Raw genomic sequence first — 17,065 nt, 5'->3', positions numbered from 1 at the left:
CCACCCTCCAGGTGGTGAGGTGCAGACAGACCAATTGGAGGGGTGAAGAGTTCTTGCCCCTGCCGTAGGGCTGTGCTCACTGGGGAAAATGGCAGGCGGTCTTAACGGAACCATTTCAATTGTTAGTTTATTCTCTTTTTGGCAAGTGGTCAGAGAATCATGAGAGTAAAATACAGGGGTCAGTGATATGACCCTGTCAAGAGATCCTCTGAGGGTCTGGGTTTGGTGCTGAGTGGCTGCCAAGGGGGGGGCGGGGGATCTTGGGTAGTTTTAGCTTTGGTTGCAGAGAGAGCCTTTGCTTTTCCATGCTGTCACTCCCCCAGACCAAACCCACTGCCTGGAACCCATCCCCACTGAGAGGGCCCTGGAGGGTGTCGGCTTAGTGATTGGGTTTGTTTGCAATTGACCCTGGTCATTTTGCCCTGAAGCCTGATGGCAGAGATGGTCATGGGCTACACGTTATGGCACATCTGTGTGAGTTAGAAAAAAGGCTGGCCATGCCTATGTGCAAAAGGATGGGTACATCTTGCTCTGGGATAGCCCTGTATCAGGACACACTGTTTAGTGGACAGAGTGTGGGCTAAATTTCAACCCTTTCTCACTACTTCTGCTGGGCCTCTTGTGCAGTGCACAACCTGCACAGCCATACACAGCAGTCTTCCTTGTTTTACACTTTTTCACTCCTTGAAATTGCTTAGTACTGAATGATGACACTTCATTTCATGCCTGACAATGAGAGTCTGGACTCTAGGTGTATCCTATACCTTCCTTGGCCTTGGCCTGGTATAAGTGAGAGGATTTCTTTAAGGATGAGCCCAGTCATGTGCCCCTGGCTTGTCTCACTACCTCCATTGGGACAGGGATGCCTTTAGGGGGAGCCTCTGTCAGGCCAGTGTGAGCTCAACCCTTCCCTAAGGATGAGATGACTCCTGGGGCCAAGGCCAGTAAAGCATGGAAAAGTCCCCTAAGACATTGTGAACACCAGCCAGAGGTGGGGCCAGATGAAAATGCTCTCAAAATAAAAGCCATTAATTTAGTGGTTCTTAAACCTTTTTTTGGCAGGCAGGCAGGAGGTAGTGGTGGTGTTCTAGATCTTTTTGATGAAAACCACATATCCTTTCCCCAGAAAAATGCCTGTGTGTACACATGTCTGGAGGCTTACAGCCAGGGGCAGGGCCTTCTCAGATCCTTGAAGCCAGGCCCAGCAACTGGACCTGGTATGAATCTTGGAGTAGGGGAGGTGGTTTCTGGGCCCTGTTGACCCTGCTGGAGGCTTCCTCTGGCCCTTGGGTCAGTGCTTGCCCCTGTCCACCTGTCTCATTCACGTCCTGACGCTGTCTTAGAACTTGTCCCCTGAGCTTTTCTACCTCTGGCCTGCACCTTGTCTGCCAGCCCAGGTCCTGCCTGACTTTGGCCAACCCCCCAGAGCAAATGGCACTGGGGAGGTGGGTTACACAGCTGCCCGCCTAGCACCACTGGGTTCCCAATGTCCAGAGGCCCAGCACACAGGCTTTGGGTCTTACTGGCATGTCGTTGATGGCAAGGCTGTCCCAGTGCACAGGGGGCAAGCTGTGCCCACTTTCAGAGTAGGGGAGTTGTCATCACTTACAAGCCCGCTGCTGAGCTGGGAGACAGTGTCTGGTGAGGCTCACGAGCTCTACACTCCCATGGGAATCAGCCACTCACAGCTTGTGATCCCAGAGCAGGGAGAGAACCCAGAGTTCTGTCTGGAGCCCAACAGAGCTTCAGAATCCTTCTTAACACACCCTAAGAACCATGGTTAGTACACTGTGCACTCTCCAGTGTGAACACGGGTCCTGCACCACCTCCCCTCATATTATACGTGGCCATGCATCCCCTGTCCGGGTATACAGACTTGCTGCTGTGCCCTGACCCTGTGTGTTCAGACTCACTGTGCCTTCTCCCCGTGCTTACACACTCGCCCCCCACACTCCCTTCCTTTGTGTGCACACTGGCCTTGCACACCCACCCTGCACATACAAATGGCCATCGTTCACAGGAGCAGACGACTCTGTGTTCCCCTTGAGATTGGGCAGGGTGAGGGTTTGTCTTGGCTTCAGTGGTGCCAAACATCTTTAAATGAAAAGTTAGAGGTAGAATCTGGGCAAGTCTCCAGAAAGCACCCACCTCCTCCGGCTGGCTGGGCAGCCCCTGTAGGTGTTATCCATATTGACCACTGTGCCGATTGAGTTTTCTCTGAGATGCCCAACCCCTGGTGTCCATTGCGCCTCCAGCAGAAGTCCACTTGGGGATGGCTCGGGCTCCCAGACGGCGCCTGCTGCCAGTGTAGACTCAGCACCCCCAGCAAGTGGCTGGCTCTGGCTGTCGGGAAGGCCTTCCTTCCTCTGTGCCTGCTGCCCCTGCTAGTTATCTAGCTGTTGAAGAGACCAGTCCGGACGGAAGAGTAAGAGTGAGACCGGAGGAGAGGAGAGCCCCTGCACGTTCACGGCAGCAGGGAGCACGGAGCCTCGTGCTGATGCTGGGAACACTGGGCGTGACTTTTTCTCATCAGGAATGTATAAAGGATGGTGCGCTTATGCCTTCAATAAACAAAACGTGGGGAATGGGATGTTAGCCGGGTGGATGCCAGCAGTTGTAGGAAAATGCGTTCATGCCCCACGGCACTAGGTGGGTTGGCCCGCGGGCTCCTTCCTCACTGGGAGAGATGTGGTTCTGGAGATGCTGGTGTGTGATGTGGCCACTTGCCTGTGGTGACGTCTGCCACTTTGAACTTCCCCAGCCAGCTGGCATCAGGCCACTGCCCTCTTCCCAACTTTACAGGCTTGTCGGACTTGGGGAAGAGACCTTGAATTGTCCTAAGAGCTCCAAAATGGCAGATGTTTTCCTGATCTCCTTCCCATGATGGCTGAAGCCAGATCTCAGGGAGGGAAGGATTTGGTCCCATTCTGGGGACATTCTTCAGTTCAGTGATCTGGAAGGTCACCCTTCTCACCTGGAGAACATTGGGTGGGCCCAGAGTGGGGCCCTTTGTCCTGATATCTGGAGCACACCGTGGACAAAGGGAGAACTGGGTCGTGCATTAATGTCATGGTAGCCACGGTCAACGAGGTCGACCTTTTTGAAGTTGTCCAACAGAAGGGCCGCATGGTGACCTTACAAACTGGGAGTGACTTCTTAGTAGAAGCGAAACATGTAGATCTTAAAGTAAGTAAAAGGTGAAATGTGAAGGAAGCGGATTTTCAGGTGTGGCAATGAAAGCTGTTAACAACTGCTGCTTTCATGCATGGCTGGCTTCTGATCGCCGTAAGCATTATCCGCCGGTGTTTCAGGGGCTGTCTGCTTGGAATCAGCTTAGTGAGTAATAATCAGTTTTGTCTGATGCGAGGTCTTGATTCATATTTACAAAGCTGCATGTTTGAAAACCCTCCCTGGCTCTAACTAGCTAAGTAGAACAATAGCCTCGGCCCCACCCCAGATCTCCTCTGCCTTTCATTTGGATTCTGAGTTTGTACTCTCAGGACGCAAACTTGGGAAAGAGCAAACACTCTGTTAGCATTCCTTGGCCTGTTGCTTCTTGTCGCGATTGTCCCTTCTCGGGTACGGTCTGGGAGGCTCTGGTAGGGGAGCGAGACCCGGGACAGATACATGATAAAGCGGGGCCACGCCATGCAGAGCCGGACTTGTTAATTCCCAGAGCTGGTCCAGCCCTGGCCACCAAACCCCCCGAGTGCTTGGGCCAGTGCTCTGGCAGATGACCCCATTGACTCCTCCCTGCCACCGTATGGCTTGGGTACCATTATTATCTATTTCTGAAATGTTAAAACCGAAGCCTAGAGGTTAAATAATTTGCTCAAGATCGTACAGCTAGAGGCAGAATCGGGATTTGAACCCAGTATCTGACTGTAGCCTAGCCTGCTTGCTCCTCTCACTGCTCCGCTGCCCAGCACACTGTGTATCTGCCTTCTGTGGGGTGGGGTGGGGTGGGGTTACCAGTCCCGACTTGCTAGGTGTCTGGACAGCATCCTCTGTGCCTCTGTATACAGTGGTTTCAGTATGCATCGGTCTGCCTTCCGCACGCAGTTGTGGGTTTCAGCCCAAACTCTGCACGCTTGTAGCTGTGTAAGACCTCAGGCACGTCAGTTGGCCTCTCTGGGAATCTGTTGATGAGGATTAAATTCAGTAATGCCTGAAAAGCACTCAGCATTATGCCTGGCTGACAGTGTGTGCCCATGTAGGACGGCGACGGTGAAAAGGGAACTGGGTGGGACCTGGTAGCTTCAGCCTGCGCATGTGTAGAGCTTCAGAGCCCGTTAAATCCGAAAAATACTGTGTATGCACATTTTTGACTTAAACAAAGTTCCATTTTACAGAGTCCATAACCCAGCTTTAATATTATTACATGCCCCAGACTGGGATTAATTCCAGGACAAGAGATTTATTATGCTGTATAGAGTTTCTCCTGTGTTCTCCTAAGTACATGGCCTCCGTCTCCACCAGCCTGGTCTTACATGCAGGGGTACGGGATGCTGGAGGTGCCCCATCCCTACCCAGCCTTGTTCAGTGGGCCCAGGGGCAGGATGGAGAGGTGAGTTGCTTTCTGATGTTACCATCCCGTGACTGTTGACCACTGGACCTCAGCATATCCCAGGGTCTGTCTATCGGTTACGTCTCAGTGTGTGGAATAGCACCCCATGCTTCTCCAACCTCTGAGAGTGACTTTGTTTGTTGCAAAAACAAGCTTTCACATTTCAGTGGTGGTGTAAGGGGCTCTTGGTAGGAGGATGGTATCTGTGGGATCGGGGAGAGGTCTGAATCTTTGCTGTCTTCCTGGGTGTCGCAAATGGCTTCATCTCAAGCAGAAACTCGGACTATAGACAGTAGTGGGCTGTAGAAGTGTGTAGAGGTTCTGATGCTGCCTCTGGCTCCAGGCGGTGCTGTGACTGATTCGTGACGTCTGCTAGGGACACAGGGATGGGGAAACCATACTGATACTGCACTTGTTTGCTATTCAGGTTTTATTCCAATTATTTAACACCTCTGTGAAACCCACAAAGGCCTCATTGTAGGCTTTACCCCCTTGCTCCTGATCATGGGTATTATAAGGACTCCCACAAGTGATCCTTCTTCCTTGCCCTGTTCCCCACCCTGATGGCCTGTTTGTACGACTTCAAAACTCACGGGCCCATCTCTGTTCTCTCTTTCAGTTGAAGAGGGGGAGGCCTCGGACTTCTCGCTGGCCTGGGATTCCTCCGTGACAGCATCAGGTAAATGCCCAGGGGCTGATGGGGGAGTTGCTGGGGGTCCTGGGGGTGGGGTGGGGTGGGCTCAGGAACTCAGAAAGCCACCCAGCTGGTTATAGAAATCCTATTCTTCATGTCACATTCCTGTCTCCAGGCCAGACTACCCTGTGCAACACGATTTTTATATCAGTTCCATATGGTCAATAAAATCTATTACATACGGAGACTAATCTGCCCTATTCTCCTGGGGGACCACGTTTCCTTCTTGTGGGCGCATTCAGATGGGCCACGATACCCCCACTACACAGGCTTTGAAGCTCCCTGCCATGGGTGCCATTGTACATTCATTCCGGTCTAATTGCATAAAACCCTCTTTAATAGGACGTTTAAACTCCGATCGGAATCTCAGTTCCCATATTCCCCCTCCCAGAGGGGGCTGCTTTGCACCCCCAGGCCAGCAACCTGAGCCCGTGCCTCCAGGGGGAGGTAACGGGGGAAGTTCAGACTTCTGTAATGTGTGGCCGCCATCGGGGTGGCTTGGCAGTTAGGGGACTTGGGTTTTCGGCTGACTTCTGCCCTTGTGTAAGCTCCTTCTCTGTGCCTCAGTTTCCCCAGCTATAAAAAGAGGTGGATGGATAAAGTTTTCTAACTGTAAAGTCTTGTCATTTGGAGCTGTCTGTGGAGCTTGGGGTTAGACCTGGCTTTGGGGTCCTTGGGAGCCCCTGGGGGGGTGCTGTTCGCTCCTGTTGGCTCTGAGTCCAGCCGGCACCTCTCAGCAGCGGCCGTGGCTCCCAGTCCTGCAGATAGAGCCTCTTCTGCTTAGTCCCCGTCCCAGGATCCTGACCCACTGGGTCTGGATTCATGGGGGAGCTGGAGCCAGGCTGATCTCGTAGAAAGTTGGGCCTGAAGAGACTCTGAGGGAATCATCTTGTTCAACCTCCTTGTCTTCTAGATGTGGAAACTGAGGTACAGAGAGAGCTTTGCTCTGGGTCAGTAGTTCCCAAGATGTGGTATCAGGCATCAGGCATATGCACATTTAACACTTGAATGGTTATACATTGGATTTGTGATTTTATGGCTCTTTGTGACTTAAGATGGTGCTAATCATTTAAGTGAGAACATTGTGTTGACAGTTTTAAGTAACAGTACATAATGCTTGGGTTCAGCGGAAATCATGGAGATGGTTTGCAGATAACGAAATCTGGGAAATGTTGGTACAGGTCGGACAGAAGGGGAATGGAGAGCCAGCACTGGACGCTCCTTGTCCAGCGCTCTTTCTAGCACAATCGGGACGCCTCTCGGAGAGTTCCAAAGGTCCCGGTTGGACCCTGGCTGACTCAGGTTTGGGCACTGTTGTGTCTGCAGGTGCCTGGCCCTTGGTGACGGGGGCTCCCTCCATGGGAGAGGTGTTGTCTGAAGCCAGAACGAAGGCGGTGGTGCTCACCTTCTTAGGAGGAGAGTCCAGCGTTAGGACAGATGTTGGGGTCCACACTGGTTAGGTTGGAGGAAGGGACTGCATAGCCCCTGTCCTGTGTTGTTCTGTACAGGGGAGATGCGTTCCTCATGGTTGGAAAAAACGCAGTGAGATTGTAAAGCTCTGTGTCTTATCCAGGGATCCTGACCCATGTGGGGGTGCATGAACTCAGGCTTCTGCCAATACTGAAGAGGACCCTCACGGTGCTGCAAGCTCCCGGACCCAGGAAAGCACCCAGCTCAGTGTCCATATAAGGTCCTGCCTCTTGGCTGCTTTCCCAGCGGGGCCGGAGGCAATGAGGACAGACAAGAATAGCAGTGGGGTGCTAGGAGGGCACTGGCTCTGGTCGTGGTGGTTGGACAGCCCTGTGCAGAGGGCATCAGGTGCTCAGACTGCATCCCTGAGGCGGTGGGGGAGATGTCGCCCAGTCTGGGGTGCCAAGGGGGCTGTGTGGGGGCCCTGCCGGTCTGCAGTTCTCTGATGCCGTAGTGGAAGGGCCAGCCTTACGGCCTCCCTGGGGCACTTGGGCAGAGAGGATGTTGTGAGATTTGTCAGTTTCCAGCCAAGAGCTGAGCAGGCCCTGCATGCGTGTGCAGGGAGAGGTACATGGCTCTTTGGGAGTCCCCTCCAGCCCTCAGGGACCGTTGCGCCTGTCAGCTCTGGATTGTCTGCTCAGAGACAGGGAGAGGGAAGGCAAAGCATCCCGGGCATTGGATAAGTCACAGCCAAACAGTGCCTTGTTTTGTTTTCTTTGGCCCATTTCTGATGATTTTTTACAGTGTGTGCATGTGATAAATTTTCCTTCCCAATTCTGTTGGGCTTGGGCTGTTAAAGTCAGCTTGTGTTCCCTGAGCATGGGGCTTATGAGGTGTCGTGGCTCCTGGGTGACAGGACCAAGTCCGTTTGGGAGGCAGCCCTGGACATGGGTGGTGTCATTTATCAAGCGGTTACTTGGTACCCGCCAGGCCCAGAACAGGCGCTTTACCTGCACTATCTCAATGCACTATCATGACGACCCCAGGAGGTGGGTGCTGTTTCCAGCAGCAGCTCCAGAGTTTCTCTGCAGGCTGGTTTAGGGACAGCCATCTGGTGGGGGACAGGGCCAGAGGCCTGCTTAAAGCTCCTTTGGTGTAACGCTTTTCAGTAAGCTGAGAAAATGTCACTTGGCCACATCAGAGAACGGGGGGCAGGTGCCAGGGGAGATTATGGGGGAGCAGAGCCTCTGCAAGCCACCCTTGGCACTGCTGCTGGCAATTGCCATCTTCATTCGGCGGCCAAGGGAAGGAGAAGCTGTGGAGCTGTGAGCTGTGGAGAAGGAGCTCAAACCCAAGCTCTCCCTCGGCCGGAGCGTGTGGCTTCACCTCTGCGCAGCCCGGCATAGAGATGGGCAGCGAAGCAGAACCCGAAGCATCGTGGGGGCTTTAGGAAAGTCCCCGGCAGTACAGGCCACAGAGGGTCTTTGGCTCATCAGACCGGAGGAACCCAGGGTGAGGTGAGCAGGGTGAGCAGAGAGCATTTTACCGGGAGGAGCGCAGGGCTGCAGGGCACAGGGTAGTTCCTCTTCCGTGGGGGGCCTCGGCGGCTGGGCTGCAAGCCTGCCCCCTGCCCGCTTTGCCCTGGCTGTGGGAACGTGATGGAGAGCTCCAATAAAGAAGCAGAATGCATAGTGTGCTCTTTGCTCACCTCTGGCCTCCTCGGGCCCTCGTTGCCCGTGGGGACCCTGTGGTCACCACCCAGGGAACAACCTGGCCTGCTCTGTCCGTGCCCTCGTGTCGGGGCCCTGACAGTGATGGAGAGCCTGGCCTGGCCTGGTGGGGAGATGGGCTCACAGCACTCTTCTCTGGCCTGGCCGGGGCTTCATGGGAGGGGGAGGGCCAGCCTCTCGGCGGGCAAATACGGGGCTCCTGACAGCATGGCCCCCGGGATGGAGCCCTGCATTCAGAGCCTGGGTATGGGGTGCATAGTAGGGGTGGGGTTTTAAATCATTCCCCACTGCGTTCTGATTTTTCTCACCCATAAAATGGGGAATGAGGGAGATGATACCTTATAATGAGATAATTAAAGCAAGAGAAATTCTTAACCTGTTTTGAGCCACAGATGCTTTTCAGCATCCAGTGGGCACATGTTACATGTGATTTCAGGGGAGTTCATGGGTTACTCTAACCTCAGCTTCCCCTACCTTGCCAGGCCATGGGTTTGCATATCTTAGGGATGGGAGGGTCCTTTGTGAAAGTCCCACAGGGGTCCTATCTGTCCTGAGGCTGGCCTGTGGCACAGGTGAGAGGGGGAGGCTGGGGAGGGTCTGTGGTAAACTGTGACACAGACCCTCTACAGGAGCAGCAGTCCCTTAGTGCCCCCTGGCTGTGCCAGGGCACTGGGGCCAGAATTGCCTGGTCATCTGAGTTTTTATTTATTTGTTTATTAAAAAATGTTTTTTATTTAAAAAAAAGTGTAATGTTTTTTTAAAATTTATTATTGAGAGAGAGAGAGAGAGAGAGAGAGAGAGACAGAGCATGAGCAGTGGAGGGGCAGAGCAAGAGAGGGACACAGAATCTGAAGCAGGCTCCAGGCTCTGAGCTGTCAGCACAGAGCCCAATGTGGGGCTTGAACTCACAAACAGTGAGATCATGACCTGAGCTGAAGTCAGACACCCAACCGACTGAGTCACCCAGGCACCCCTAAAAAATTTTTCTTTAATGTTTATTATTGAGAGACAGAGATAGAGACAGAGCACGAGTGGGGGAGGGGGAGAGAGAGAGAGGGAGACACAGAATCCGAAGCAGGCTCCAGGCTCTGAGCTGTCAGCACAAAGCCTGATGCAGGGCTCTAACTCACAAACCGTGAGATCATGACCTGAGTGAAGTTGGATGCTTAACTGACTGAGCCACCCAGGTGCCCCTATTTGTTTATTTTTTTTATTTATTTATTAAAAGTTTTTTTATTTTGAGAGAGAGAGAAAGCACGAGCAGGGAAGGAGCAGAGAGAGGGGGAGAAAGAAAGAATCACAAGCAGGCTCTGAGCTGTCAGCCTGAAGCCTGATGTGGGGCTCGAACTCATGAATTGTGAGATTATGACCTGAGCCAAAATCAGGTCGACAGCTTGAGTAACTGAGCCACCTAGGCACCCCTCATCTGAGTTTTTTTTTTTTTTTTAAATTTTTTTTTTTAACGTTTATTTATTTTTGAGACAGAGAAAGACAGAGCATGAACGGGGGAGGGTCAGAGAGAGGGAGACACAGAATCTGAAACAGGCTCCAGGCTCTGAGCTGTCAGCACAGAGCCCGACGCGGGGCTCAAACTCACAGACCGCGAGATCATGACCTGAGCCGAAGTCGGCCGCTTAACCGACTGAGCCACCCAGGCACCCCCCCTCATCTGAGTTTTTAAGAAACAGAACAGAGAGCTGAATTTTCACATGAAATCATTAGCTTAAAAAAATGTAGCAACTCCTATCGTTTAAAAAATATATTTTTTTAATATTTATTTTTGAGAGAGAGACAGAGTGCAAGTGGGGGGCGGGGGGCAGAGAGAGAGGAGGACACAGAATCTGAAGCAGGCTCCAGCTCTGCGGGGTTCATGGGTTCTGCGGGGCTCGAACCCACGAACCGTGAGATCATGACCTGAGGCGAAGTTGGATGCCCAACTCACTGAGCCACCCAAGCGCCCCTGCAACTCCTGTTGTTTGAAGGCAGCTTTATTGAGATACAATTTATAAATCATATAATGCATTCATTGAAAGTACATAATTCAGTGGATTTGCATATATCCAGAGATATGTATCATCACCACCATAGTCAACTTACAGCATTTTCATGACCTCAAAGAAAAGCTCTGTGCCCCTTGGGTGTCACCTCTATCCTTCCATCACCCCCAGCCGTTAAGCACCCACTGAACTACTTTCTCTGTAGAAGGGAATCATATAAAGTGTGGTCTTTACTGACCAGCTTCTTTCATCTTGATATTTTCAAGGTTTATCTGAATTGTAGCCTGTATCAGCCCTTCCTTCTTTTTTATGGCTGAATAATATTCCACTGTATGGATATACCATATTTGGGTATTTGTTCATCTGTTAATGAACGTTTGGGTTGTTTCCTCCTTTTGGCTTTTGTGAATAGTGCTGCTGTGAACTTCTGTGTGCCAGTGTTTGATTGAATACTTGTTTCCAGTTTTGGGGGGCGTATTCCTGGGAGCAGAATAGCTGGGTCATGTGGTAATTCTATGTTTAACTTTGTGAGGAACGGCCAGACTGTTTTCCACAACAGTGGCACCATTTCACGCTCTTGCCAGTAATGTGTGAGTTCCATTTTCTCCACATCCTCACCAACACTTGTTGTTTTCCCTTTTTTTTTATTTTTAATTTTTTATTCTAGCCTTCCTAAATGTCAACTGGTATCTTATTTTGGACAACCCATATTAAGAAAAAAGTGTCCAGGCCACAGAAAGGTCTTCTGCCTGATGGTTTCAGCTGGGTCACCAAGTAGGAGGCTTTACCAGGGGGCCTCTCTGTCCCCTGCCCTGCTCTCCTGACAACTTCCCCTCTTGTTGAATTGTCCAGCAAGCACAGTGAGGACGCCTGCCTTCCCTTCAGTGCTTTTTCTCTCTTCCCTCAAGCCCTTCTGCACGTGGTCTCTAAGTGGCAGGAGCCAGGATAATCGTGATCATTGTGGGCTTTCAGTGAACCAACCCAAACAAATGGAGCTTTGCTACCCTTGCTCCGTCTGGTCACCGAGTTTGATCGGGGGCTGAAGGGACTCATCTCTGTATAACTGTCTGATCACAGTCTCACTGGAACTTCCCACCTCTCCAGGCCGGGTTTCTGGACAGGCTGGGCTTCCTTCCAACATGGCTGCTGTGGAGCAAGCTGGGGGTGCAGTGGGAGGAGGGTCTGGGGGGTGGTCTGCAGTGGGAAACAGTTACTCTGTTGACACATGCTCATTGTCAGTGTCTGGGCAGGTTCGCCAGGTTTATTTCTGGTGACAGACACACCTGTGTCAGGAGAGAAACACTTGATATAATTAGTTGTTTGCGATGGCCCGAGACTCTATCAGTGTGATTGGAGTTGGAGGCCCTCCTGCCACGTGATAGGTCCCGTTGTCCTGGTTAATGGAACCATCCATCTCATTTACGAGCTACTTCTAGGAACCGGCTCTCCTTGGTGGTGCTTTGGACATACAGAAACTGAGGCACAGAGATGCTAGTGACTCGTTTTAAAGTCACACGACCAGGAAGTGGCAGAGCCAGGATTTGAACCCTGGCAGTGCAGGCGTGAACGTAGCACCTAGGCTGTACGTGGCAGAGCTACCTGTGAGGATGTCGTCCAGGCTCTTCATTTTTAGAGGGGATCCAGAAGCTTTGTGAGGGGCTCAGCTCTGTGCCCGGGTCCCTCCTGGGTCAGGTGGAAGGGTGTAGCTAGGGCCAGGCTTCCTGGTTTGCTGCCCGGAAGGAGAGAAGGTACATGTTTTGGAGGCCTTGGACGCATCTGCCGTCTCGAAGGCCAGGCAAATGCTGTGGGCCAGCCTCTCTGTGCAGACTCCCACCCATCTGGCCGCAGTCCGCCTCTCTGCCCTCCCCCCCGCCCCCCACACCTATACCTGGGTGTTGGGCATGGGTACAGTTTGCAGGGGAGGCTGGTAGTAGGGCTGCAGGCTTTGGGACCTGCTCAGGCGGGAAATTAGAGTAGCATCTGGGTGGTTGGTATCTGGGGGCCCCTTAGAGAGGGGTGCTGAAGCCCTTTGTTTTCCTTCAGACTGGCACTGGGTGAGCAGTGGGTCTGGGAGAGGGGTCAGGGTCCCCACTCCTGACAAAGGTAGCGGCCTCCTCGCCCCTCTGCAGTGAAGTGGACGGAAATGTCTGGAAGACTGGGCCTGGCATGCAGGGAGTCGAGGCCCGTCCAGGCAGCCCAGCCTGGACTTCTGAGCCTTCTCAGAGCGGACTCCCCACCCCACTTGTGTTTTCTTAGAGTGCGTATTTATTATTTCAACTACTTCATAGAAACCCCACCTACAACCCTGTGCTTCCACACTCCTGCTGTTTGTACTTCTCTCGGCCCCTTTTCCACCTCCGTCGTGTGTAAACAGACTTACCTAGATGAGATCCAGGATGAACTGCCGAGGATTCCAGGTCACTCCCGTCCCCCCGCCCATTAGGCCTGAGCTTCACGCAACCCCCAGGCCCCCATAACCTTCTGTCTGAGAAGCTGCGTTGGGGTCATCGGGTCAGTGGGCATACATTTTCTTAACTGCCCCTCCCCTGTTGGACACTTGGACTACTTTTCCTTTTTGGCTCTTACAAGTAGTACTACGACTAGGATCTTTGTGAAGGGGCTCTTTTTCTCCTTTGCAGTTTTTCTTAGGGGCTCCCAGCACCTTTTAACTTTTTCTTTTGCTCTTCAGATCAAGGCCCGAGCAACTGTCCTGCTCTTTCTCCCCACCCCTCTCCAGGATCCGTCCCTTGAATTATGTCCTGAGTGACCCTCTGCCTGGGCTCGTCAGTGAGCCTGTCCCGGCCCCCCTGGCGGTGATACCGTGGCCCATGACCAAAGGCCCAGGCTTTCTTTGGCTCTAGCTCTATTGGCTGGTGCTGTCCACCTCTGGAGCTTGAGCCCCCAACCTAGTCATCTTCTCGATGTGGACCAGGGGACATTTTAAAGGAGCAGAAAAGGTCTAAGTAGATGTATAATTTCCCAGCATTTTAAAGACTTGTGAAATGCGGCTTCATGTGGGGCCAGCTGGGGAGTTTCTCATTAGCTCGGCCGGGGCGTCTGTGGGGAGTTGAGCTAAGTGGAACCAGGCAGGCTGGGCAGGAAGACGCGGTGGCCCCGAGCTCACCAGGGGAGTGTGGCAGGCATGCTCCGGCTGCTGTGCTCCTTGGACCCCCGGCCAGGCCAGCGGGCCTGAGCCTTTGTTAGAGCTGCGTCCCCCAGCACAGGAGGCCTAGAAACCTTCGGGGGGTGACTGGAACTGAGAGGTGGCCACTCTGTTACCATGGTGAGCAGTCCACGAGGTGTGGGGCATCTGTTCGCCGCGTGCACGTGGAGGCATGTACTCGTGTTACGTGTGTGTGTGTGTGTGTGTGTGGTTGGGCCCAGGTGCCGCAGCCCTGACTCAGACCCCTGGGGACCCCGGGGCCTTTGCACCCCTCCATGCGGCATCTTGGACCCCTGGGGCTGAGGAGGATGTGGCGTTTCCTGCCCACCCTTTCCTCTGGGCCAGCCGGGGGCCCCTGCTGGGCTGTACTGTAACGACTTCCTCTGTGAACACGCGTCTGTGGAGCCCGTGCACGCGTGTGCGTGTGTGTGCCCGTGCCTGGGGTGTGTGTGTGCGAGGGAGTGTGTGTGGTATCTCTCTCTGGACTCCTCTTCTCCCCTCCAGCCTGGCTGATGGTTTTGCTGGAGTGAAGCCATGGAGTGGGGCTTGTCTTGCTGGTTTTCACCTCTTGGGGTGGACTTGGGCTTTCTCAGAGGCAGGGACTCTGTGTAATTTGTCTCATACCTGCAGCCTGGCCCGCAGCGGTTGCTCTGCCATCGTCCCCCCTGCTCCTTGCCATGTGGTCGCTGCTCCCAGCCCTGCTGGTCTGGGGCTGTCCATCCCAGCAAGCCCTGGGTCCCATTCGCCTCTCCTGGGGTGTTGGGCTCTTCAGGTGGCATCCGTCATGAGGATTTTAATGAGGGAGGGGCCGGTCCTACTTTCCACGCTTGGGTGCGCCCTGAGGTCCGGGTGCACTCCAGGATGAGTCTCTGTGATGTTAGCCACACTCTTAGTCCCAAAGACCCCGCTGGTAGACAGTGGAAGCCAGTGGCTCTTCGGTGACTTGAAGCCTGGCTATAAACCAGAGTCACAGGCAGGTGTGTAAGTGGGTGTGGACAGGTAGGCCTGATGATGACATTGGGCCTTGTGACTTTGGGGAGGTCTCCCTGTGTTGGCCCGGTGTGGTGAACCCCAGCTCTTCTAAAACGTAGTTCTGCCTGCAATCTGGTGATCTCGTGAAAATGTGAATTCTGACTCAGTAGGTCTGGGTGGGGCCTGAGATTCTGCATTTCTAAGCAGCCCCAAGGTGCTGCTGATGCTGCTGGACCACATACCGGTCTGAGCAACGAAGATTTAGAGCGTTTGATGAGTGAAGTCCTCTTGCCTGCTCCCTTTGACTTTTAGTCTAGCCGGGCCCTCTGCACATGGAGCTCATCCTTCAAAGCTCAGCCTGACACCTCCTCCCAGAAGTATGCCATGATAGCTGTGCCGTAATTATTGCACCTTCCTTTGTGCCCTTCAGCCTTGGGGGCTGCCCTGATCCTGGCCTTCACTGCCTCTTGCTTGGTTGTGACCTTCCTTCTGTAGATGCCCAGTTCCTTTGCTGCTCTGCTTGTTCCTTCAGGCAGTGACCGTGTCTCATTCTCTGTGCTCTCAGGGCCCAGCCCTGGCTTGGTTACTGGCAGGTCCCTGGCGAACGCTTGCCAAGGTGGAGAACTTCACCTCTGCCTCTTTGTGTTTGCCCTTGGCCGTCCAGGGCCTGATATTTGCTCACGTTGTTAAGGGCAGGCATTGGGTTTGAGGTCCAGATACTCTGGCTCTGTGAGGCCTTGAGTAAGTTAGTTGACTTCTCTGTGCTTCCATTTACTCATCTAACATGGGGATGATCGTCTTCCTGGGCCGTTGTGAGGACTGTGTGAGGGAACGCATATGGGTTAGCCTTAGCTTCCTAGGATGGATTAGCCTTAGCCTTCTAGGGTGGCACCTGGTCTCTGTACTTTTACTCTTGAGATTTGGTAACACATTGATGGGAGCTCGGACTCGAGCTTAGCTCTGAGCTGGGATCTGTGAGGGTGGTAGGGGAGGCCCAGCTGCCCCCTTCTCCCTGCCTTCCCTCCCCCCCCTCCCCCCCCGCCGGCCACCCCAGTGTCTTAACTGGTAGTCTCTAGGCATCACCACAGTGGGCAGGGCTGCGTTGTCACTCATGCTCACCCTGGTTGGTGGGGCATTGCTCGTTTCCCAAGTGGAGAAGGCTCTGGTGGGGTTGGGTGCTGGCGGGGGTTTGGTGGTCAGGGTCTACTCTGAAAGGCAGAGGCCATGAGGATGTCTGAGCAACGAAGATCAGCTCAGCTGATCTTCCTATGATCAGCTTCCTTCCCTGGGCAGGGCTTGATGCACCAAATGTGCAGCCATGGGTCAGTGCCCAGTAGGAAATGGCCAAGGTCAGCCCAGTCATGCTGCCTGGCTGTTCCTGGCTTCCTGGGCGGACACTCGGCAGGGCCCAGCTCCCGGCTTGGGTATGGTCAGTGCTGCATCAGCCAGCGTCCTGCTGTCGGCTGCGATGGCCCACGGGGGTTAGACTGCTGTCCTCTCAGCTGCCATTCTCTTAAAGTCCTTGAGCGTGCAGGCAGGTGTTGGTGTGTCTGTTTGCATGTGCACCACACATACACACCCCTCCATGTGTGTACTAGCCCAACCTGGCTCGTTCAAAAAAACATGATTTTGCCCACGCCGATAATTCTTTTTTCCTTCGTTGTGGTTGATTGCTTTAATTGATGGCTGCTGGCCACACTTGGTAGTAGTTAGCCCATTAGACTGATACCGAATCCAGTAAATAGGACAGTAAACAGGGCACAAATACTTTGCAAAACCTGCAAGCTGGGGGAGGCAGGGCAGTGCCTGTTTTTGCTCCCTGTTGTATCCTCGGCAACTCACTATTACCATCAGCAACTGTAGTAACATTAACAATAAAACATGTAACCATCTGGTGGGCCTTCACTAGAGCCAGGCACGAGGCTGGGCGCCAGCATGCGTTAGCTCATTTAGCCCTCCTGAGCCACAAGTCGTAGGAAGTGCTACCGTTCCCATCTCGCAGATGAGCAGTTGAGGCCCAGAGAGGTTGAGACACGGGTGCAGGGTTTCAGAGCTGGTGGGGCTAGAGCAGGGATTTGAGCCTGCTTTGGTTTCATCTGAGTCTAGGGCCCACTTCTGTTGTCGCTAATTCAGTGACCAGGACTCTGGAGGTGTAACGTGTGCTGTGCAGACACACAAGAGGATGTGCTAAGAGCCCTAATGAGGTCCGTATGTGGCATATCACTAGTGAGGGGGTGCCAGGGCCAGCGTGGGGAGGAGTGACTGCTGATGAGCACAAGGCCGAGACTGCTCAACAGTGATGTGTTCGCTCACCAGCCATTGCGGTGCAGGTGTGTGCCCACAGAGCACACATGTTCACTTATTTGCAGACATAAGCCCATGTGCACACACCTCACAGGCACATGCTTGCACACACACCTGTACCCGCAGCACACATGTATACACACATCGGTGCACATGCACACACATGCACGTTACTCCCCCCCCCCACGTGCACGTGGTGCACACACACATTCGTATATGTGGCCCTCC

At 53.4% G+C, this 17,065-nt stretch overlaps 1 protein-coding gene across 2 annotated transcripts in view; it reads left to right on the top strand.

Annotated features, from left to right (window-relative positions):
- ZNF423 (zinc finger protein 423) overlaps positions 1–17,065 on the top strand; it is a 332,888-nt gene that overhangs the window by 57,142 nt on the left and 258,681 nt on the right. For both annotated transcript variants that reach the window (XM_058707782.1, XM_058707783.1), the window contains exon 2: positions 5,187–5,246. In XM_058707782.1, the coding sequence (XP_058563765.1) occupies positions 5,187–5,246 (60 nt within the window). The remainder of the gene's footprint in view (positions 1–5,186; positions 5,247–17,065) is intronic.

The sequence above is a fragment of the Neofelis nebulosa genome, chromosome 17, assembly GCF_028018385.1.
Source record: "Neofelis nebulosa isolate mNeoNeb1 chromosome 17, mNeoNeb1.pri, whole genome shotgun sequence".
Taxonomy (NCBI): domain Eukaryota; kingdom Metazoa; phylum Chordata; class Mammalia; order Carnivora; family Felidae; genus Neofelis; species Neofelis nebulosa.
Note: the sequence above shows the minus strand (reverse complement) of the source record. Positions and strands in the feature narration are given on the sequence as shown.